We start from the raw sequence: 23757 nt of genomic DNA, 5'->3' as shown, positions 1-23757 counted from the left end.
ATGGGTGAAATGAAACCTCCCAATGGTGGGAGGTCCTGTGTAGCCTACATCAGTTGGTACTGCATTGCATTCTGGGTTCGACACCCAGGGTGGACCAGTAGGAAAACATCATAAATGTATAAACTCTGGTCGCTCTGGAAATGGGTTTCTGCTATATGACTTTAAATGTTTACAGTACGCGCCACCGCAAGCACCCAGAAATAGAATTCATGAATCCCAAACGGTGGTCAAGGCACTCAAAATAACAACCAAGGTTGTTTTGTGCGGTCAAAAACGTCACGTTTGCTGTCACTTCCTGTTGAAAATAGCCTAGTAAACACTTGCATGTTGCCATATGCGTGGTCTTCTTCCTTAAATCATCGTTCTCCGATTCCAGTTTGACGGTGGAGGAGGGCGGAGTACAACTCAGTAAAACTCTCGGTACTGATGTTCTGTCTTAAAACACCTTTACCTTCAGGGAAAACATCGACGGATTGTTTTGGCTGTTCACTTTGCAGGGAACTTTAATTAGCCTAATATTACGTTATTGATGTTGAGTTACCGACCGGCACCGTTGTATCTGGTCGAATAACCTTTTGGACCGTTTACATACGACACTTCTGGTAAGGACCTGTTATATCCGCACTCCTTCGCACGTTTCTTGTTCAGAACCGAGGTGAACGGTGTGAAGTGGTTGTTGCCAGCCAGGGTTGACGAATAGTGAACTTCTAAATCGCTGTAGATTTATTATTACCTGGTTTGTTAACAAGTATCGTATATGCTCAACAAATCGGTATAGGTCGTATACCTGTTTATCCTGATTTTATGTTTAACAAGACCGCGTTTTAAAAACTGAAATGCAAAATGAAAACAGGCATATTGTTTTATTTGTTACCAAATGACGTGTGTCATGTCAATAAAATTATCTTAAAAACGTTGTTGTTTGTCGACCCATTTCTTTATTTTATTATTAGCCCATTATTTTACGGTGGTTATCTAAATAAAATAATATAGGTAATTTGATCAACTTTATCATATACTTATCTTATGTATAAACAGGCAAAAAGCTCGGTTTATTATGTCTGTACTACTTATCTGAACTAATTTATTAACTTGTGGTAAAGTGGGTTGTCACCACCTGAAACAGGTGCAGGGCGAATTAACACTATAATGGCGTGTTGTTTATGACTATTCCTGGTTATGACTGGGGGTGGTGGTGTTGATAGTTTGTGGTTGTGTCTAGTTATCTTGCTGGGGGTGGTGTTGTTGATAGTTTGTGGTTGTGTCTAGTTATCTTGCTGGGGGTGGTGTTGTTGATAGTTTGTGGTTGTGTCTAGTTATCTTGCTATCGCAATCAGTACATGAGATGAGGATTAAATATCCCCAGGAATGTCAGCAAATTGTAGAATAGCTTGGTAACCAAGTTGATATAGGCTACATGTGGAGACAAATGCCTTACTTGTTTTAATTCACTAACTCTATCTGTTTCTATACAAAGGAAACATGTCTGGGTTTTGTTGCTAGCAGTTTCAAGAGGAAGTTCATGAAGCCACATAAGGGCTGCATGCTTGATGGAGGCTCCTGAAAACATAGTAAAAAGCTAACACTATTTACTATAAAAGGACAGGAAATGAGTGGCCGATATCATGATAAGCATTGCAGTACTTGGTGCTGGTTTAAAGGCTGAGGGAGCAAAGGCTGAGGGAGCAGCCTTTATCTATTAATTATGTTAAGACAGCATGACTAACAGTTAACTAGATGCCTTTCAGGTAATGTAAAAACCATAGGAACAGGTACATGCTAGATTGCCTACCCAGTCAGGATAACTGTGATCTACAGTGACTCATAATCCTCTTCTCTCTCTCTCTCTCTCCCTCCTCTCTCTTCCAGGTGTGTCAGTTAGTTACCTAGTCAGTCGAGTCAGTTAGACCTGAGATGGGCCTCAGCTCGTTGTTGTACCTGTGTGGTCTGTTGACCCTGTGTGGCCTCCGGGGTGTGCTCTCTCAGTCCACCTCTGCCCCCTCCTATGGCGAGCGGGGCTCAGATCTGGGTCTCCAGGTGTTTAACCAGGTGGCCCGCTCCAGACCACAGGACAACGTGGTGTTCTCCCCACATGGCGTGGCCTCAATCCTGGGCATGCTGCTGCCAGGCGCTCATGGAGACACCCGAAGTCAAATCCTCACAGCTCTACGCTACAAGAAGAATGGTAAGACTCCCTTAACGCTAGTCTTTCAATAGCCCAATCTAGTGTCTCAGATTAAGCCTGTCCTGACTCATTCCTAAAGCAAATGTAATATTTTAAGAAAATCCACACCTAATTGAAAGCCCCAAATTTCTTCTTTCCAGGCCCTTATAAGATGTTAAGGAAGCTCCACAAGACACTGACAGCCAAATCCAACCAGGACATCGTCACCATCGCCAATGCTGTGTTCTCCCAGCAGGGTTTCCCTATGGAAGAGGCATTTGTGTCCTCCAACAAGGACAACTTCCAGTGTGAGAGTCGGACCCTGAACTTTAATGATGCTCAGGCTGCAGCAGGCCTTATCAACAGCTGGGTCAAGAACCAGACCAAAGGTGAGCATAGATCTGTGAAGTTCCTTAACAACATTGATATAACATTGTTCACCTGGTCTTAAAATACAATCTATTAAATATGGGAAACTAACCTGTCCTGTTGATATCATGACTAAGGAGGTTAACACTGGTTAACCTGGTATGAATGGCCCATATATGTGACTTTGCTGCGTTACAGGCCACATCCCCACTCTGGTCAAGGCAGACATGTTCAATGGGGCTCTGACTCGCCTGGTGGCAGTCAACGCAATCTACTTCAAAGGCCTGTGGAAGTCCCGCTTCCAGCCAGAGAACACCAAGCCGAGAACCTTCAATGGGGGGGACGGCAATGCCTACAAGGTCCCCATGATGTCCCAGCTGTCTGTCCTCAACATTGGTGAGTGCTGCTCGGAGGAGGGACACTCTTGGTGACAACATTGCGGTCAAATGAATTGGCCAGATCCATAAGTCACATGTCTCACATCTCCTGACACTTCTGTTTACTGGGGTAATAGTTTGACCTGTGTGTGAAGTGATAGCCAATCGGATTCAGTCTCACCACATAATTCAGTCTTGGCAGTTGTTTACCTGGTGACATAGTGTTTGCCATGTAGGCCTGCAAGTGGTTGTTGAGATATTCATAATTTGCGCAATAGCTACTGTCTAGACCTGGAGAAGGTAACTTGATTCAGCCATGGGTTAATTTCTGTTGGAGCAGATGTTTGGGGCACTGGAAAAGAAGTATAATAATGATTAATTTTACAAAATGATCTGTACACTACAAAATGACAAATTTAGCCCAAGAAAGTTGATTGTATTAAAAAAATTACAATTTCAAACATTTACATTTCAGTTATTTAGCAGGCGCAGCTTGCGACATGTTGACATAAATCTCTTTTTCAATAATCAGATATACTAAATTAAACTATATTTAATAGGTGACTTAAATCCTTGGGATTTTACAGTTAAAAAATCTAACTTATCTGCTCCAGACTGTCTGGGATAATGTTTCTCAAGTGTCTGGTTATTTCTGAGAATACATTTTAAAAAACAAATTAGTAAAATGGCAGTAATATTTTTTTATAAAACAGATGGAGTCATTTGCATCCTCTATTTACAGAAAACGAGAGTAGGCAACTATAACCTGTAACATTCATGAAAGATGAAATCACTTTTCTGTGGGTTGATATTTACAGTCAACTTGAAGTATTGTCCCCCTTTAAAAATGCAGCAAAAATGAATGCAAAAATAAACAAAACAAACAATCATATTTTGGCCTCAAACATTCAACACAATTTCTCAATCACAAAACATTTTATTCAGGAGTACAATGTTTACTGCAAAACATGTGTAAAAAGTTTTGGCATCCCTAAAGAACATTTAGAATACAACCATTCAATTTTATGCATTTTAGTTGGTCTCAGTCTTCAGGATTTGATATTTTAGCCCAGCACCTGGTTGCCTCTGCCAGAAGATTGAGACTTGGCTGTGGATGAACCTTCCAACAAGGACATAACTCCAAACATACATCAAAATCAACACAGAATTGTTTGGGAGGCCGCAGAATCATTGTTTTACAATGACCATCTCAGTCTCCGGACTTGAATCCAGTTGAAAACCTGTGGTCTGAATTGAAGACTGGAGTCCAAGCAAAGCTAACACTTTCAAGGATCTTAAATTGTGCTGCATGGAGGAGTGATCATAGATCCCTTCAAAAGTGTTTGCCAAGACTTTACAGGAAGAGACTCAAAATATGATTGTTTGTGTTGTTTATTTTTTGCTAAATTTCATGAAGGGTGCCAATACTTCTTGAGTTGACTTCAAATATAATGTGAACCGTATTGTTGCTTAATACGGAGTTTGGCTTTTATGTCTTATGGACATTTTAGAGCATGGCTACTGTTTAAGATCCTGTCTATGTCTTCTGTTCTATTGGTATTATTGTAGTTTTGGCATCTTTGTCTTGCAGACCACATCCCATCACAGATGGTTCTAGAAAACAACCAAGACGATTCTACTCAACTTAAACTAAGCCAGAATAGAAAACTAGGGCAAGGTCACTGTAGAGGAGTGATTGTATTTGTTCACTAGATGAATGTCTTTTTACAGTTGTTTAATAATGTCTGAATTTCACTTCCTGTGCGGATGCTGTTCACAAATTTAACCTAATCCCTAACCCCTTTTCTTCCAGGTCTAGCCAGCACGCAACAAGGGCTGAAGTATAAAGTGATCGAGCTGCCGTATCACGGCAACAGCATAAGCATGCTGATTGTCCTGCCATCTGATGAGGACACGCCCTTACGTGATGTCATCCCTCATATCAACACAGCCACTGTGCAGAGCTGGACCAAGCTTCTGCACCAGAGGAAAGTTCGTCTGCTGCTGCCGAAGTAAGACCCACACAACTACTTAGTTGCTTTAGGAAACTTATTTACTTAGGGGCACATTCAGGGGGTGTCCTGAATGGTGTACATAGGAATTCAGTCGTGGCCAATAGTATTGGCACCCTTGCACTTTGGCAGTTTTGGCACCCACCTTTGAATGTATTTGGTTTGATGTTGAACAAAACCAAGAAATTATGAATTATTAGATATAATAATTAGATATAGATTACTAATTATTTGCCCATAGCTTATTACACAAAGATCTCCTAAAATGTCCCGGACAACATTATTAGCACCTTGTAGAAGTTGTTATGAATAATTATATTTCAAGCAGTTTTATTTGAACTCATCTGTGGTGAGTTGCAGATGCCTGCAATATGGAAATCGTTAATTTAACGAGTTTGAATTAAGAGAAGGACTCATTCTCCTGTTTTGTGTCACTGTGTACCACCATGAGCGTAGAGGAAACAAAAGAAAACCAGAGAACTGTATGAGGAGCTCAGAGACAGGATTGTAACCAAGCATGGACAATCTCAAAGCTACGTCCATTTCCAGGGACCTACATTTTCCTGTTTCCACCGTACGTAATGTTATCAAGACATATAAGACCCACGCCACTGTAGTCAACCTCCCTGGACGTTTCCGCAACAGAGAACTTAATGGAAGATTATATCAAAGAACTGTTCCATCACTTTCCACACAGATTCAGGCCAACAGTTATACACAAGGTACAGTGGTTTCAACTCATTCTATCTGTGGCCTGGTAGGAGCCCCAGAAAGACCCCACTGCTGTGAGAGAGACAAGACGGCCTACTGCACTTTGCCAATCCGTTAAAGGTCATGGCTACCACAAACACACTTTAAAAAACAAAAACAGGAATGGTTCAAGACAAAACTCTGAACTGTTCTGAATGTGTTACCAGACCTAAATCCTATTGAAAATCTGTGTGTGGAAGATGGAAAATGTTCACGATTTATCTATGAAAAAACTTCTCAGTCGTTCATATAACAGTTGATTATTTCAGGTTTAATCGTATATACAGGACCAACACAGTAGTGTCATGACAGTTGTTCTGATTTTACATTGCCAAGTTTCAAACTTATATCCCTTCCCAATTGTTTGTGATGACATCACCACTTGCAGAATGAACATACAATAAATTGTTGTTGCCATGATGTAGCCTAGTGAATGCTTGCATAGGTTGCATACTGACATAGATCCAGGAGACATAGGTGATCATAGAATGATAGTTTCCCAGACTCTGAAAGCATACACACGACAGCTGGGGCATGTTACTGTAGGTGATTTTGCTAACTCAGCTATCCCAATTAGGAACAGAGTCCTGTTCACCTCTATAATACAAGCAGAAGGAGCCCCACTGCTGCTATTAAGACATACCCCCAAAAGGGAGACTTCTTCTAGTGGTCTCTGCTAAGCCCAAGGCCTAGTCTTCTACACATAGATGGAGACTGGGAGCCTTGGTCAGCCAACATTCCATAAATTACTACCCTGAACACAGAGACATCATGAGTTGCTGACAAGGAAAGACAAGTCTTTTAGTATACGTAATGTTTCAAGCATACAGAGTACAAAGACCTTCTAACAGAATAATGAATAAATAAGGATATAATCATACAGATTTGAAAACAGAATTTGGGAGGCAACCCTTCACATCTGGGAAAACTGGAGCAAGGTTACCAATACTTTTGGCCACAATTGTACATGATAAACATTTCTGTTCTGCGTAATGACAATGTTTTGCATCTGTTATGTAATGATTGTTACGCAGCTTACTCAGGTGTTCCAACAATGCCAGAAAGCTTGCTTGAATGTATGCCTGGGACAGGTCAAAGACAACACACACCAAAACAAATAACACTCATCATGCCACAAATGAATGACTAACTACTACATAGAGCATTGTAGAGGTTTGCTATTTGTTATATGTATACAAATTATCACTAATTTGAACTAAAGAAAATGCTCATTACGTCATTGGCCTATGTGTGTAGGTTTTCTGTTGAAGCCGAGGTGGACCTACAAGCCCCCCTTGTAGCTCTGGGGATAAAAAATCTCTTTGACGAGGGCAAAGCTGACTTCAGACACCTCAGTGAGTGACTTTTGAATCCTTACCGAACTTCAGAGATGTAGTGGCTTCTCAGTGTGTAATTATCTGCTCTTGTCTGGGTTGAAACAAAGATGACTGAAGCTCAAAGCAATGGGTTGTTGACAGTTTATTGCAATGAGAGCTCCAAATAACTGTGATTCATGTCTAGCTGTCCGGTGTTAAGGTGTAATAAAACCCAAGATGTAATTTGTCTTATGACTTCTATGGGCTTTTGGCAATTTTTTTAACAACATTAATGGGAAGATCAATTACATATTTATTGGATGACATTCTGCTTCAATGGGTTTTGAGAAGTAGTTGAGAAGACTGGATTTGAAATTGAGATCTGCCCAGTGTGTACATACCAGTTGACCTCCAGCACCATCCAGTGGAAAATAGTTTTTTTAAAGCTTTACAGCACTTTGGTATTTTTCTCACCCAACCTTCTTCTCCTCAGGTACAGAGCCTGTGTATGTATCTAAAGCCCTACAGAAAGCCAAAATCGAGGTCAACGAGGATGGAACAAAAGCATCTGCTGCCACTGGTGAGTGTTTGTGAAGTTATTTTGTATCTGTATTTAGTGTTTGTGAGTACAGGTTTGCACATTTTCTCGTAATATTAGAGGAGGTGAGGCAGGTTGATGAATTTATTTAGGTGTTTTCATCTGTTACTCTAATCTCCTCTAGCTGCCATTTTGTTGGCGAGGTCCTCTCCACCTTCAGTCATAGTAGACCGGCCCTTCCTCTTCCTTATCCGGCACAAGCCAACAGGTACAGCACGCTGTCAGTCTGTCATTTCTCAACTTTTAGAATGTACTCTATTGGGTTCAAAAGACTGACATCTGCTCTGGTAAATAAATATCACTAGTTGCTGAACTGTCTGTTGTATAATTAAAACAGAATGCATGGGAGGATGTCAGGTAATATTCAGACCCTAGGTGATTCTGTCATTGTTTGTCTTTCTTACTGACATTATCAAAATACATTTATTTGCTGCAATATCACCTGTTTGCTTTGTCCTCAGGCACAATCCTCTTCGCAGGTCAGATCAACAAGCCTTGAGCTATTCCTGCCTGCTGGTACCGCTTCGCTGGATTGTGTGTTCTGATGTTCAAAATAATACATTGATCTACACAGTAAACATCTTGCTCCCAGGCAAACACACTCATACTCAACACAAGCGCACTCTAAGTCTTGTATTTTTGATGCCTGGAGATCTGTATACAATGTGGAAATTGTGATGCTATTTGTTTTGAATGTTTGCATTCATTTTACATTGGTCAATAATAGCCTATAATGTTCATATTTCAAGTGTTTTAATTATATTTTGTGTACTTTCTAGAATATGTGCTACTTTTCATTACTGTGAATGTTAAGCAGTATATTGTATAGATTACATTTCAGTTTGAATTCATATTAATGTGGTTTTACATTCACAAGTTCAGATTGGAAAGTTAAACACTCCAGGTTACTGAATTAGTTTACATGTAGACACACAAAACCATGTTTTATGTCAATCATTTGCATTGAAATCTGGTTTCGTACTCCAGTGCTCTGTATGCAGATTTTCTACTTTTTTAACATGTAAATGAAAACATATTTGTTGAGTTGGAAAATTGAAAGAATTGACAAAGTGCTTAAGCTTAAATAAACATACTTTCTAGTACTTTTGATGTGCACTCTAGTCATTACGGTAATCCTCCTCAACCTCTTTGGCTGTCAGCTGATTGTCGAGTCCAGAGAAAAAGAAAACATAGCCATGGCGGCAGAGATCCATTCGAGGCCACAAAGCTCAAGACCAGTCCTTTTAAATAAAATTGAAGGACACTCAGATGCGGTCAATTCTGCAGTGTTGATACCTAAAGAAGATGGCGTGATCACTGTTAGCGAGGACAGGTAGGATGGATATACTCCGTTAGCCCCTAGTTAGCATGCTAACATGTTAGCTGCAATCCAGCCTATCGTATCTACCCAGCTAGCATTTGATAGGTAATTGCGCGATAACTTCAAACAGTTTCTTGTCACCCACTTAATTTGACAGTTTGGGTGTGTATAGTAAATTGATATGATATTTCTATATAAATTAAAATAACATTCGATAAACTCGTAGTTAAAGCGTTACAGTAGCTTGCTAGCCTCTCTTAGGCATCACGTTCAGTCTTGGTGACAGTGTCCTTTGGTGTGCGGGTCAATGATTGTGGATACCTGTTGTATGCCCTACACTACCACTAGCTAGTTGTCGACATTTTTGTAAGACAATCTAGGAGTTTAAGAGTTAGGCTAACAATAACAAAGTTCGTAAATATTGTTTCCTCCCACATGACTACCATGAGTTTTCACAGTAATTTTCTCACAGAAGAGATGTACAGTACTATCTACATGCCTAAACGTAACGCAATAACGTTTTTTTAAAAATAAAAAAAAATGTACTTCCTCTTCTGGTCAACTTTCCCGTAGGTCTTCACATAGCCCTGTAACTTTCGGGTTTATGTCTAGTTCAGAGCCAACGTTTCAGAATGTTTATTGTTTAGTTAATTATACGTCTTCCACAAACAGTATCCTGAGTTTACGAGACCGTTAAAATCTATTGTGAGACAACCGTCTCTCACTCCAATAGGATAAGGTTGTCATTGTTGAAATAAGTAGAAAGTAAGAAAAAATTCACTACTATACAACAATTTTTCAATTTGAATAGATTGTCTTAACGTACCCCCTTTGTATCACGAGCTCTTATGAAACTGTGGCATGAGATTTGTCATGTGAAACTGCAGTTAGAGGAACTGATATATTTTGCTAGTATCTATTCTTCAGCTGTTCTATTACTGTGGGTGTATCATTGTTCACAATTGAAATGATCATGCTGCACTCTCTGGAGCAGTGCAAATATAGGGCACTATATAAGTTTAAATAATACATTTCTTCTTTCCTACTACAGAACTATCCGGGTATGGCTGAAGAGAGACAGTGGTCAGTACTGGCCCAGCATCTACCACACAGTTTCCTGTAAGTACCATACACATTAAATGTAGGGCTTAAAAATAATCTATTGTGTTAAAATTTTTAATCATCTATTGCAGGGGTGTCAAACCAATTCCACGGAGGGCCGCGTGTCTGCAGGTTTTTGGTTTATCCAATAAATTGTTTGCCAGTTCAGACCTAAAAACAACCAGTTGAGGGTAGAAACTAACCAATTAATTACCTAATTAGTCAATCAAGTAAATGGTGAGAGTGAAAACCTGCAGACACACGGCCCTCCGTGGAACCGGTTTGACACCACTGGTCTATTGTGTCAAACAATGGCTATATACAGTTTTGGGAAATGTACTTTTCATTGTGTTTCTTAGCACCATGCTCCTGTATGTCATACCACCATGATAGCCGACGCATTTTCATAGGGCAGGACAACGGGGCCATTGTGGTGAGTGAGCTGATTCCTTGTAGATGACTGCATGTACAGCTCCCCTAGCTAGTAGTGTTTAGTGGACCCATAACCTGCCATTCTGGTTCAAACTGACCCAGTTTCAAAGATTTTCCTGCTTTCAGTCAGAAATAAGCTACACATCTGAAGTTACACGGCAGAGCTAGTGACTGATTTTTGCTATTGTTTGCTGGTCCTATACAGGAATTTCTGATGTCTGAGGATTTCAACAAGATGAACCATGTGAAGACCTACCCTGGTAAGGTCAGCGGCTTATAGTCTGTACACAGAAAGGGAAACTGAAAAGCTCTGATCATGTAGACATGACGCTCTGCGACGGTAGTGAAAATGGTAGGGTCTTGTGGGTGTTCTGCAGCAGCTTCACCCAGTCTCATGAGGAATCTGGTCCCTACCGAGCATTCGCTCTGTGGACCAAACAGGAAATAGAGGCTGATGTCATTGCTGACTAGAACATATGCGCAGATAGGCCCACACACACAAAAAAACAACCTGTTGATTTAAAAAAAAATTAAAATAATTATAGACTGACTACATAAACAGAAATGGTACCATGGATCGATCATGAAAGAGTAGTTTTTGTGAGGTATCAAGCATCATTAGTGCCTTGGACTATTCTCAATGTGTTTGTGTTTTACACATTTTGGAAGGTGGGGGCTGTTCATTTTCACGAGAGTGTGGAGCCCTATTTTTTGGTTCCAAGCTCAGCTGAACTATGTCAAGCAACTAGACTGCACAAGTCCAGTTCTCAGTTAACCGAGACGATTTGGTATATGTCGTATGATGCCAGACATTGTATCGACATGGAGAAATACATGTTAGGGTTTTTGTGCTTACATTGTTGTATTAATTAGGATTTAGTTTTTTCATCTTTTCAAAATACTTTTTTTAGATGCAGCAATTGTCAGATTGTTCATTGCTCATTGACACAGGCTGCCGCAAAAGCTAGCCCAAGAGCCATTTTACTGGTTGATATTTCTAAGAACAATGCAGTTGATTTGCGGTAATAACACTAATTATGTTAAACATTAATAGAAGCTTTTAAGTCAAAACATAATCCAAAAGTAGCATGAAATGCTCTGGGAAGTTCTTTGGTTCTAGCAGCATAAACTTCTTTCAACCTAAAAAGGTTAATGTGCTCGTACCCCCGCTGTTAAAGAGAAAGCAGTCATAACTTGAGGATACAGAATCTTTCTGGCTGATTATTGTTATTTTATTATGTTAAACCTGGTTTGACATTTCCTCCAAGCCCAGTGAATAGGATCACTGTGACTAACAAGCCTAGCCGTGCAGCCCTCACCCTCCTCTCATCTCTGGAAAATCCCTGATTTGGGAAACTTGAGAGATTCAGAGTTCGGTGCCAGGAAATATCTGGTACAGTGGAACTTTCCATCTGTTTCTCCTGAACTTCACAGCAAAAAAGCTGTCGTCATTTAGCTTGTTCGAATATTTTGCGGCGGGAAATGGTTTGGCGGAGACGTGATGTTGTACGTTTAACCCATTGTGGTTCTGTGTTTTTCTTCCTGTATGCCCAGCTCATCAGAACCGCGTGTCAGACATGGTGTTTTCTCAGGAGAGCCAGTGGGTGGTGAGCACTGGACACGACAAGAGCGTGAGCTGGATGTGCACCCAGAGTGGCAGTATGCTGGGACGCCACTACTTTGGCTCCTGGGCCTCGTGTCTACAGTATCCTTAAACACCATGTCCCCTCTTTAGAACTGCATCCGGATCGAAGTTCACTTCCTGTCTCTTCAAATGCACCAGGCGTTATAAAGCTACACAGACATGCCCGTGAACAAACGTGCACAGTCGAATGTGGACGAAAGGATTTGGTTAATGTCAGTTCCAGCTCAGCCCATTCCAACTATCTTGGTGATGCACCGTCTAACTACCAATAGTAGCTTGCAATTAGTTGTAACGTAAAATCAATGAATGCTATTTGAATTAGCAAGGGAGAAATAAGCAATTTGTTAATATCATGATACAGACTGCAATTTGGATGTCACCATGCTGTTAGCTGACTGAACGCCTACCCGGTGTGGATTACCAGTGCGATGGTGTTGTTATCGTTCTTCCAAATTGACATTAGTAATAATCTGGAAGTCAGTTGTGATACAGTCTACTGCTCATTGAGAGGCACTGTGAGCCAACCACACAGCAATACAAAGCGCAGTATTAGCTCTCTGATGCCCATCCTCCCCAGCCCACCCCCCGTGTGTAGTCCTTGACGCTCCGTGTTAGGTATGACAACGACACACAACATGCCTTTGTTGGGGACTATTCTGGGCAGATCACCCTGCTGAAACTGGAGAGAAACACCTACTCCACCATCACTACACTGAAGGGACATGAAGGTAAGTCCCTCCCACCCCCATGGAATGCCCCGGCGCCGTCTCTCGGAGCAGACCGTGAGGCCATGTTAGATGCACGCTGTGTGTCCGCTGTGTCGTTGTGCGGGGCGGTTCCGCTGTGTCGTCGTGCGGGGCGGTTCCGCTGTGTCGTCGTGCGGGGCGGTTCCGCTGTGTCGTCGTGCGGGGCGGTTCCGCTGTGTCGTCGTGCGGGGCGGTTCCGCTGTGTCGTCGTGCGGGGTGTTCTGCTGTGCTCTGATTGTTGTCTTAATCTGATTGCCTGTGTTTTCCCTAGTCGATCCGCTGTGACTCAACACAAACCACAAGTCTGTTTACACAAGTCTGTGTCAAACCTGTCTGCCCGCTTGTCTGTCTGTCTGCTCGGCTTGTCTCTCTCTCTTAGTGGCTGTTATCTTCCACTATTAACTTCCATCTCTCTCCTCTCCCAGGTAGTATTGGAGCTCTGTGGTGGGATCCTGTTCAGAGGCTGTTATTTTCAGGAGCATCAGACCACAGTGTCATAATGTGGGACATCGGCGGTCGCAAAGGACGCACTTTATTACTCCAGGGACACCAGTAAGACAAAGACAAGAGTGTGTGTGTGTGTGTCTTCATTGCATATGTTTGTCAGTGTCTTGTCTATAGCATCTGTTGTTCACTCTTCAGTGTTTGTATTTGTGTTGTACCATGTGTGAGCTCCCCAGATGGTGCTCCTAACGGACCCAGTCACTGGAGCTCCTCTTCTGCACTGTCATTCTGTTACAATGCCAATGGAGCCTCCCATTATGTCTGGGATTCTTCATGAGACTGCTTTTCTGATCATGTACTTTCCTTCCTTCCTCACTCCACCTCCAGTGACCGGGTCCAGGCCGTGCGCTACTTACAGCTGAATAGACAGCTGGTGTCCTGTTCTGCAGACGGGGGCATCACAGTCTGGAACATGGACACGCCCAGAGAAGAGGTAGGAGGAGCCAGGGAGACATGCCCACCAACACAGCTCTTATTTCAAATGAATACGAGTGTGAGGGGGTGGGCGGAGCGGGGGACCGCAGAGAGGGTGAGAAGACCGTGTGCGTGGAGGATTAGAGGGTTAGTGAGAGGGCTGCCCTCTTGTGTTGGAAGTTAATCATTGCTTCCCACTTTCATTTGCTGCTTGTCCGTCTATCCAGGCTCCACAGTGGTTGGACAGTGACTCTTGTCAGAAGTGTGAGCAGCCTTTCTTCTGGAACATCAAACAGATGTGGGACTCAAAAACCATTGGTCTTCGGCAGGTGAGCAAGCAAGGAGCTCATGTCAAGAATTTGTACTTTGTCTATATGCTTTAACCCTTGCCTAATGCTGATATTGTACTCAAGAGAATTAAACTTCAGTCAGTTACAAAGCAGACGGCTTCTGGTGTGGCCGTAACTAGTAAATGGATTATGTGCTGAAACAATGGTACAAATAGAGATAAAAGCAAATAGCAATAAAGGAACTACAACAGATCTGTCTATATTAATGTATGTTTGTCTAACCTTCATGTGTTTCCTGGTTCAGCACCACTGCAGGAAATGTGGAATGGCAGTTTGTGGGAAGTGTAGTTCCAAGCGAACTACATACCCAGTGATGGGCTTTGAGTTCCAGGTACGCGTGTGTGACACCTGCTACGACACCGTCAAGGAGGAGGAGTGAGTATGATGGCATGATTATACAGTAACACCTTCAAGTCAAAATATCATCTTCATCCCGCCCTGTTTCCTACCGCTACTCGTCCTCACGCAACACTTGGTCTTGTCCTTTAGTCGTACTCCGTTAGCGACGTTCCATGAGGGGAAGCACAACATAGCCTTTATGGACATGGACCCGTCCAGAGGTCTGATGGTGACCTGTGGGAGTGACCGAATTGTGAAGGTTAGACGTACTTGGGTTTTAAACATTATTAATGTAAAGATTCTTCCACAAACTTTGACCTTTTTTGAGCCAGAGGATCCAACCCTTATAGGGCCGGTTTCACAGACAGAAATAAACAAGCTCAATGGAGTTTTCTATTGAACTTGACATTTTAGTTCTCAACTAGAACAGGCTTAATCTGTGTCTGATGCAACTTTTAAAATGCTATGTTGCTGTCATTAAGGGGTCAATTTAATCTATTCATTTAAATTCTAGCCTTCAACAGTCTCTGTATGTCATTTGAGAGAATAAACAAGACGTTACAAGGCCATTCTGTGGCAAATTTGATTAGGTGGATTTAGACTTGACTTCATTACCCTCTAAGAGGTGTGTGGCCACTGTGAAATGTCATCCTGTGAGTATCTGATTACACAAACATTCATGGGACAGCTCAAAAAGTAGTTTGGTTCCCTTATGCTGTCATAACATTACAAAAGGTATCACTTAATGGCCAAAGGAGTATGCCTTTAATCGGACCCAAAACAAAACCTCTTCAACAAATCCAATGTTTTCTTGTATTTTAAAACAAATGTGTATGAATTAGCTAACATTTCAGCCAGCTAGTTGACGTTACTATGTAGTTTACTTGCTAGCACAGCTGAACATACGGCATCTCCACAAAGGGAAAGTGCCTATTGACATGCTTAGATAAGAATACTAGCTAGCTACAGGCGTAGTTGCACAATCAGTTTTTGGTACTTTCCAAAAGAAAGTAGACAAAATGGTTCCAAAGCATTTACATGTGATGGAAAAGTTTATCTAATTGTATGAACCCCCCCCCCCCACCCCCCATTTAGCAATATAAACATTTCCCTTTAAACACATTTTAGATGGCTAATATTACCACAAAACTACCAGACACTTTAAGTGAATTCATCTTATTGAGTACTTTAATTTAACTGAAATACTGTGAGATTCTATTAATTTGTAGTACGTAGACCTGGAGTACCAATATTGACAACCCATGGCTTCTTCCTCTCTATTGTTATTGTCCTCTTCTGATATTTTCTGCTCACTTTCTGATTGGCTCTTTCTTTTTACAGATCTGGGACATGACGCAAGTAGTTGGCTGTAGCATAGCAACAGGCTTCACCCCACGCTGATTGGCCCACCCCTTTCTTTCCCCCAAACTCTCCCCGGCTCTACTGACAAGAGTCTGTCCGTCTATGTCCTGGAGACTGTCGTCATGGCAACTCTTGTCTCCTCATCCATCTGGCTTCTTTTGTCTGCCTGACTGCTCCTATGCTCTCTACTTCCTTTGGAGGAAGGTGTCTGTGTTGTATAAATGGGTTGATACAAGTGTTGGTAACCGTTCATGCATTTAGCATTTTTGGTGAGAAAGTATAGTGTCATTTGTCTCAGGTCTAACTTCCAGTGTGTACTTTTTCAGCAGTGCTCCAAGCACAATTTTGTGGACGTGCGTGTATCTGTGTGTGGAAGGAGCAGTGTTAGTGTTTACCTATCTTACACTATTGTCTGGTTCCATTGCGAAAGTGGGTCAGCGCTAATCTGTCGTCTTGCACTGTAACATTGGACTGCTAACACCCCTAATCCACAGGCGACGGCCCATGGACAGTCAGAGGGCTCTTTCCTCTTGGCTGCTTACCTCCCACCTTGTGAGATTTTGAATAGCGTAAATGAACCACGGAAACATAGCTTTTATATGTCCATATTCATAGTGTGTAGGAGATGTAGTGTGCTTAATGCTATAAATCCCTCACCAATCAAAGGAGGGCGTTTTCTCTCTAGTCGTTTTCTTTCTATCTGTTGTTCTCTATTCACTAGTTGGCCTTAAACTCACCTGCTGGTCTCAGGATGAGTTGATGAAAGGGTATCCCGTCTGTCTTTGCCAGGTAGACCAATCACCTCGGCAAACCCAGCCAAGCCGTAACCACAGCTGTGACCACACAGAGCTTGTCCAACTCCACCTCAGAGATACCCAAAACATAGTATTTCCTCAAATTTCCTAAATGTACAAATATCACCTCTAGTTCTGATGAGCCCATAACACCTAATATTTTGTTGCCTTCGAGATAAATTAAGATGCATTCGCATATAAAACAGGGTGAGGTTTTGTACATGTTCAGATTATTTTCTTTGGCTTATGGCCTTTTTAGACAGGTACTGAAATGGTGTTGTATATAATAGTCAATGTAGCACTATGGTTTCCATGCACGCTAGTGTTTTACGCTGTTCAATCTCTTACTGTGGGATTGTGGGTAAAAACAGAGGCTGCCTTTTGTTCCCTCTGTGGCCTTAAGAGAGAGGCACCATGCCTTCTAAAACCTTCAAAACACTCGGCACTGCTCTCGCATGAACACATCAACACTATGCTCCGTCTTATCTCTTAACTTTCCACTACACGTTTTTTGATTGCGTTCAACACTATTGACTTGCTTCTACTTTTTCCGTGTCGTTCTCCTGTTCTGTTGTGCCCAGCGCCCCCATATGTTTCTCCACTGCACTGAAATGCTCAAGTGGTGGCGTAGAGAGATGTGTATACAGTCATTATTTTACTTTCCATTTTGATTCTTGGAATTTGCGTTGTTACGGCTCGCGGACTTACAACTTGTAAATATTTGTCTAATTTGTGGTAGGTTCAACTAACACTTGCCTTACGTAAGGTAAAACTGAACATAATGTGGGAGTTCCCAACTTTGAAATGTAGTCTCATTCTAGTTTGATCATCTAGTATGTAATATTTATATTTGTAGCTGTGTTTCTGCTTGTTTACTTTTTTTTATTTTAATTTGATGGATCATGGGGGTGTTGCAGAAACAGGATGCTGATGTCACTGAGAAATGTCAGTGTGCTTCTGCTGAAATACACAAACACTTGTCAGAGAGGTGAAGGTGAAAGGCACAGATGTTATGAGAAGTTGATGTCACAAAGAGACATGGTGAGGTCACATACAGTACAGTCCTCATAGATGTGTAGAGTTCTTGGGAAACACCTTTGCTACTGTACAATCAGGACTTTTTAGTCCTTTACTGCTTTTGTGAGATCAAAAGAGAGCCCTGGTGCTCTGTAAACACTACATCCCTAACTAACTTTTTGAGTAGTGGATACCTGGAACAGATTTCAGAGTGCTTTCTGCTCCCATGATTTCCACTGAGTGACCAGGATCACAGAGAAGTCTCTTGGTGTGTATGCTTGTTATTACGTAGAAGTCTAATGGGTCCTATCCCACCGGAAATCATTTCTATACTTTTTGCATTATTTGTGTTTACGTTTTATTAGTGATCTCTGGTTCTTTTTGTTATACGGCAGTTATGTGTGGAATTTCACTAAACCTCGTGCATATTTTCACACAGCTATGACATAGATCAATTAACCTTTGTTTTATCACATCATACTGCTTGTAAAAGAATATTGCCGTTCCAATGTTGTTGTATATCTCTAATAATTGTATTTTTAAAGAAAATGTTGTTAATAATATTGACAGTACTGACTTTAGTCTTCCTGTGGCACTCTGGACACAGGGAGGAAAGAAATAAAAGCTTAATAAAGATGTTCATTCTGACCGGTTAAGTCTATAATGATTGTGTTGGATACCCCCATCTGCCATGCAGAAAACACTTCAAAGTTGGGTCTTACATCAGTTATTTATTTATTTTATCCAAGGATAAAATCACAAACTAGGTAAATGCTTCAGTTTAAAATGGCCTCACAGGGATGCAAAATGTTCTCATCAAGAAGGAATACGCAGTAAATACTGAATCAGGATTTCAGGACTAAACCCTACCGCCTATGGATAAGCATGGTACTGTATTCCAGTGCTCCCAAAATCAACAGTGGTATTAAATAAATAGTCCTCAGCTGTGTTGTACATGTCAAGTGATGCTGTGGCTCCCTACAGTACCTATCTGGCCTGAGTAGGTTAAATCTGTCAGCTGATAGTCAGAGCTTTCTTCATGCCTGGTCTCAGTAAATCTACCCTGGTGTTTGCCCCCCTCCAACTACTGCTGTCACATTGTTAGCACACACACCAATGTGTTAGGTACATAAGCTTTGCGGTCGAACGAACGGAGGCTTCAGCGAATTAGTTTTTGGTAACATGTTCAAAGGGACACAGAACAAACCAACCGTGTGTTGATCGGCTGAGCCCATAGCAACAGGCTGCAGTGTGATTGGTGGATGGATGAGGAAGTGACTTAGGTCACATCAGATTCCCATCTGATTGACAGCTTCTATTGAGTCACTGTGTGAAATGGTAGAAATGACAAGACGCTGAGTTCGTTTGGGTACTGTGTTTGTTTGGGAACAGAAAAATGCTTTGCCTATCAGCAACCAAACATGTCAGGGAACCTCAAATCAGCAGCATCACCATCAAACACTGTTCTGTTTCAGCCCTCAGTGCTAGAGTTATTTAGCTTTGAATATTAAGAGCATTAAGCCATGTGCATCTGTTACCTTTCTCAGAAGTGCACTTGCTCTATCTGAACTTGTTAGCATTGTGCCCCCTTATGTGTAGCCTGCTGTTAGCTATGCTGAACTGGTTCCCAGTTTACAACGCCGGTTCCAGTGTGTGCTGAAGTACTGTTGAATGGTATTGGTCTCAGTGGGGCTGGAAAGTCTTGGCCAGGTCCTCCATCAGACTCATGAACTGTTGCTGCTCCAACTGGGAACTGTGGGTCCAGGCTAGGGGCAGGTGGGCCGACACCACCCTCCGATCTGACACACACACACACACACACTATTTTACAACCCTGTTCATGAAAAGATTAACAAGTCTAAAGTGGAAACAGCCCTAGCTGTTGACCCTGGATCCCCTGGCATTTACTGTGAAAATGCAGCGGCAGCGAAGGGTTTTGTTTTACCCACATGGACAGTAGAACCTAAAGTGTGTGCCTGTGTGTGCATTTGCGCATGTGCTTGCGTGCGTAGTCTCTGGCAGTATCTGGTACAGAGGGCAAACGTATTCCAGCTGTCGTGGACCAATGCCAGAAGCCCAGCCTACTATACCCGACCTCCCCTGTCCTCTGACGAACAACACAGCACTCAGCGATCTTTTTCTCTCGCTCTTCTCTCTCTCTCTCAACCCCCCCCCCCCATATGCTCCAAATATCCTCTTGCTTTCCCTTTCTGTGTCTCTATTCTTCTCTATCCTATCTCCCTCTTTGTCTCTTCTCTCAAATTCAGTGGTTCTCTGTCCTCGTTGCTGTATTTAATGAGCACTTGCTTTTTCCAGAAGCACAGATTGAGAACACGTGTGGATCGGACCTTAACCAATGAAACACCACACTGTGTTTTCCTGTAGCCTCTCTTCAGATAATGACCTCATATGTTTCCACAAAACACGTCATAATAATTCCTGTCAACTGGTCAACAAGGTGACACTCCCTCTTCAGATAATGACTCATTTTTCTTTGTCAACATCACAAAGACAGTGGGAAGGGGGTACTGTCGGTGTGTTCTCTCCCTTTTACCTTGGAAGAAGCTTCCGCTGGGCTTGGTGGCGGCGCTCTCCGAGATGGCCAGCCACACCACGGTGTCAGCTCCCTGCTCCGGGGTCCGGAGGCTGTCCCTCATTGACTGGTGGAAGTCGGGCATGGCGTTGGCCACCGCTACAACGCCACGGCAGAGAGACGCACAAGTTGTCATCTTACCGTCAACGTGTCAATCAGAGTTGAATTCAAATTGAATTCAAGACTTTACGTGGATTTGTGTGTTGGTACTGAACAGTGCGGGTTGAAATATTCTAATGTGGCGGTATTGATGGCGTTGCGATGCTGCAGCTGAGGTGTTTTAGTGACATACCGGGGGTATCGACCCAGCCGGGGTGCATCACGGAGAAGTGGATGTTGCTGTGGGTCTTGGCCCACTGCTCTGTCATCACAACCTGCTGCCTCTGAAACACAACACACACACACACACACAGTAGCTTGGACCAGCCCAAACACACACAAGGAACACAACGTGGACCAGCGCACGACAAGGTGCAGCAGAGATCACGTCGTGGCCATAACGGCACAGTCTCCAGGCCTGCGAGGTGGTCTGACACACCCTGGGGGTGAAGTGTGGGCCTGCTGCTCTCACCTTGTGCTGCGCGTAGACCATGGTCCCGTCATAACGGCCGATCTCTGTCTGCAGGTTCCCTGTCCTCAGCTTCTGGACCAACATTCCTCCAGATGTTACAGTGATCTGAGGTGGGGGAGGGGGCAAGAAGGGGTGAAAGACAGGACTTGAAAAGATACTGGGCTGAATCGGGTGGGTATTTATTATTAAGATCAGTCGCCAGTGGTGGTTCCAATGGGTTTTAAACTCACCACTCGGGGATCTGCACTCTTCTCCATTAAGGGAATCAGGCCCTTGGTCAGTAGATAAACGCCTGGAGATAGAGACCTGCAGTGTTTTAAGGAGGTTTAACACAGGAAACAGGCCTACACTCATTCACCTCCCTCATTGACTTACCCATGACGTTAGTGGCAAAGCTCTTCTCCAGCCCGTCAGAGTTCACATCCCTCTCACGCATGATGCAGCCTGCATTATTTATCTGTCCACATCGATCAGTTAATCAGTGATCATACATAATGAATAACGTAATCATAAGATAACATGGAAAGTCATCATTCCACATCATGGGAACATTTGGAGAGAGGACGTTGAGTCGAAGGAGAAAAATAGAAGCGGTTGGGGTATTTTTTGCTTGGATCCAAATATATGTTCAGCACTCACCAGTACATTCAATGTTTTATACTTCTTCTTGAAGGCATCTGCAAATTCCCAAACCTTCCGTGTCTCTGACAGGTCCAGAATGTGAACATATATTTCCTGAAATGATGTGGTTTTTACACTTTGGTTTACAGAAGGTGCAGAAGGTCTGTCCACACGCTGAGCGGAGAGCCCAAACTCACCTTATTGCCGGACTCTTTGACGATGTCAGCCCTGGCCTCCTCCGCCTTGTCTTTGTTCCTACACACCATGTGGACCGTCCCACCTGTGTGTGTTTGGGGGGGAGGGGTTAAACCAGGGACGCATTCAGTCAGGGAAATGTGATTACAATCTTACCCAGAAGACAGCCTACCTCTCTTGGCGATAGCCATGGCTGTAGCTCTCCCAATGCCACTGTTGGCTCCCGTGATCATGAACACTCTCCCCGCCATCGACGTCTCCAGGTCCTTCTCCACGAAACGCTTAGCTGCAGAGAGGAATGCACTTCTACAGACGCAGAGACAGAAAAAAGGTCAGAGGTCAGCCGGGGGTGAAAACATCTGCCCGCTGCCCTCCACATGATGGCGGAGGGTAGCTGAGGAGCTCCGCTGAAAAACACGCCTTCCTGCTTGAAATAACTGATTGAATATTTGATTAAAACATTAGAATAAAAGAAGGGAGCGCCAGTTCACATAAATGTCCCGGGGTCAGACAAAGTTGGAGCCAAGAGTGTTCATATTTCCAGTCAACCAGATAAAGGTCTAATGAAGAGAAGGCATTGCCTGACCATCACATCATATCTTAGTGTGACAAGGGGAGAAGGGTTGGTTCTGAGACCTCTGCTGGCAACAGCGACAGCGGCCTGGGTTTGGGGTCAAGGGGTTCAATGGCTGCCATTGTTTCCTATGGGGGATGAAGGGAGCAAGGCGCCGCTGTGCTTAGGGATTCTTCGGGGCTAAATGCCTGCTCTGTTTGGTGGTGACATGCAGTACATTACCAGAGGCCAAGGTCAGGCGGGTCGAGAGACTGGTCTCTGTGTGAAAACACAACATTGAACAAAGAAACAGAAAAAAAAAAAGTACTTTCTTTCGGTTGGATTTAATTGCTTTGTTTTGAATGAGGAAGGGCAGTGTTTGGTCAGATGCTACTGACAAGTAATTTATCAGTGGTTCCACATGATATCCTTGACTTGGACTGGTGGATGTGCAATTAAAAGGTGTTTTAGTTGTTTCTTCATTTATACAGGGAAAACCAGCTTTAAGTAGCATTGATTAGTATTAACTTTATTTCCAGTGAGCCCCGGCGTAGCGCCATACTAAAACATAAGCCAAATACAAGTCCATTAACAGCTTTTCAGCTGCAAACACAGACCAAAGATCTCGGATTTAGTTTTCCAGTAATATGTTGGGAAAAGGTATACGGTTCGTCAGTGGCTGAGAGGTTCCGGCCTGTTTTGGACTTAACACCACACTGCAGTAATAACCAGACCTTTTGTTTGCAGATCTTGGATCAGTTTTGCCTTCCCTGATGAAACGCTTAATATGGGTGAAAAAAAATAAATCTGCAAATGGCAATCGGTGGAAATAAGCAAATACACAAGTACTGTACATTAATGTTACAGGTCACTAACTTTGGCACATTTAAATGTAATATTGTCTCTTGCAGCAAAACTACATTACCTAATCAGTAGAGGAAGCACTGCTTTGTCCTTATTATGCATTTAGTTTTTTTTAAACATGAATATCAAGTAAGCTGCACACAAAGATGAATGAGAACAATTTAAAGGTTTTCTGTAAATTAATTTAGAATTTAGCCTACACACTAGAATGTCTATATAAACAATCATACACAATTGTGTGCTCATATAGGACCAAATGGTCCAGTGATAATAAGCCTCCCGTTCTCCAGAGATACAATACAAAAGCATTAATGATGATGATGATGACAGAAACACCATAGCGGAACAACTCTTACCTGGTGAATTCAGTCAATCCTTTCAGAAACCAAGCGGAGTTCCGGTAAAGAGACATCGTTGCGTTTACTATGGAATTATCTATTGCGCTCTCCTCCAGTTTTAACTTGGAGCAAAACCACGTGTGTGTTTACATTAGATGACACCTTTGGCCACCCAGCGGCCAGTAAGAGAACCGCTACAGCCCAAACAATTCAGTGCCGACTGGTGTCAACCGAGCACTGTCTCTGATGTCTAGAATGAATCCGTTCAGTCTACTGAATTAAATGGAATCCCTGTATATTCTTAGAACTACATAGCACATTCAGGAGTTGCATGCACAACATTTCGAATATATATATTTTTTATTACATCAAAAATAAACACATTTTCAGGGAATTGTTGATTATGCATGT

At 42.6% G+C, this 23757-nt stretch overlaps 3 protein-coding genes across 4 annotated transcripts; 2 read left to right on the top strand and 1 right to left on the bottom strand.

Annotated features, from left to right (window-relative positions):
• The first annotated feature begins 304 nt into the window (after positions 1–304).
• Positions 305–8689, top strand: serpine2 (serpin peptidase inhibitor, clade E (nexin, plasminogen activator inhibitor type 1), member 2). Of its 2 annotated transcripts, none has more exons than XM_029121894.2 (9): positions 305–420; positions 1870–2185; positions 2326–2553; positions 2732–2929; positions 4724–4922; positions 6930–7027; positions 7482–7568; positions 7711–7794; positions 8048–8689. In XM_029121894.2, the coding sequence occupies exons 2-9, from the start codon at positions 1915–1917 to the stop codon at positions 8083–8085; spliced, it is 1203 nt and encodes a 400-aa protein (XP_028977727.1). In that variant the 5' UTR covers positions 305–420; positions 1870–1914; the 3' UTR covers positions 8086–8689. The 2 variants fall into 2 exon arrangements, with proteins under 2 accessions (XP_028977727.1, XP_012991388.1); XM_013135934.3 differs by having other exon boundaries at positions 312–602.
• Positions 8690–8714: 25 nt separating this feature from the next.
• On the top strand, positions 8715–18259 carry wdfy1 (WD repeat and FYVE domain containing 1). The gene is made up of 12 exons (XM_010881253.4): positions 8715–8919; positions 9959–10026; positions 10368–10441; positions 10646–10700; positions 11995–12145; positions 12701–12813; positions 13257–13383; positions 13663–13768; positions 13977–14078; positions 14344–14474; positions 14589–14697; positions 15780–18259. The coding sequence occupies exons 1-12, from the start codon at positions 8783–8785 to the stop codon at positions 15837–15839; spliced, it is 1233 nt and encodes a 410-aa protein (XP_010879555.3). The 5' UTR covers positions 8715–8782; the 3' UTR covers positions 15840–18259.
• A 63-nt stretch (positions 18260–18322) lies between these two features.
• On the bottom strand, positions 18323–23494 carry LOC105017040 (DHRS-12_like_SDR_c-like domain-containing protein). The gene is made up of 10 exons (XM_010881376.3): positions 23365–23494; positions 21764–21897; positions 21594–21676; positions 21415–21510; positions 21151–21232; positions 21006–21067; positions 20776–20880; positions 20497–20587; positions 20166–20303; positions 18323–19410 (listed from the first exon to the last, which is right to left on the bottom strand). The coding sequence occupies exons 1-10, from the start codon at positions 23418–23420 to the stop codon at positions 19295–19297; spliced, it is 963 nt and encodes a 320-aa protein (XP_010879678.1). The 5' UTR covers positions 23421–23494; the 3' UTR covers positions 18323–19294.
• Between the last annotated feature and the right edge of the window lie 263 nt (positions 23495–23757).

This window comes from Esox lucius, chromosome 1 (assembly GCF_011004845.1).
Source record: "Esox lucius isolate fEsoLuc1 chromosome 1, fEsoLuc1.pri, whole genome shotgun sequence".
Classification (NCBI taxonomy): Eukaryota; Metazoa; Chordata; class Actinopteri; order Esociformes; family Esocidae; genus Esox; species Esox lucius.
The sequence above is the reverse complement of the archived record's forward strand: the minus strand, read 5'-3'. Positions and strand labels throughout refer to the sequence as shown.

Coding starts and splice junctions, on each gene's coding strand:
- serpine2 (XM_029121894.2), top strand. CDS start 1,915: ATGGGCCTCAGCTCGTTGTTGTACCTGTGTGGTCTGTTGACCCTGTGT. Junction 4,923..6,929: donor GTTCGTCTGCTGCTGCCGAA/GTAAGACCCACA, acceptor CTATGTGTGTAG/GTTTTCTGTTGAAGCCGAGG. Junction 7,028..7,481: donor AGCTGACTTCAGACACCTCA/GTGAGTGACTTT, acceptor TCTTCTCCTCAG/GTACAGAGCCTGTGTATGTA.
- wdfy1 (XM_010881253.4), top strand. CDS start 8,783: ATGGCGGCAGAGATCCATTCGAGGCCACAAAGCTCAAGACCAGTCCTT. Junction 10,027..10,367: donor CATCTACCACACAGTTTCCT/GTAAGTACCATA, acceptor TGTGTTTCTTAG/CACCATGCTCCTGTATGTCA. Junction 13,769..13,976: donor TGGACACGCCCAGAGAAGAG/GTAGGAGGAGCC, acceptor CCGTCTATCCAG/GCTCCACAGTGGTTGGACAG.
- LOC105017040 (XM_010881376.3), bottom strand. CDS start 23,420: ATGTCTCTTTACCGGAACTCCGCTTGGTTTCTGAAAGGATTGACTGAA. Junction 21,677..21,763: donor CATGGCTATCGCCAAGAGAG/GTAGGCTGTCTT, acceptor AAACACACACAG/GTGGGACGGTCCACATGGTG. Junction 21,511..21,593: donor TCAAAGAGTCCGGCAATAAG/GTGAGTTTGGGC, acceptor ACATCATTTCAG/GAAATATATGTTCACATTCT.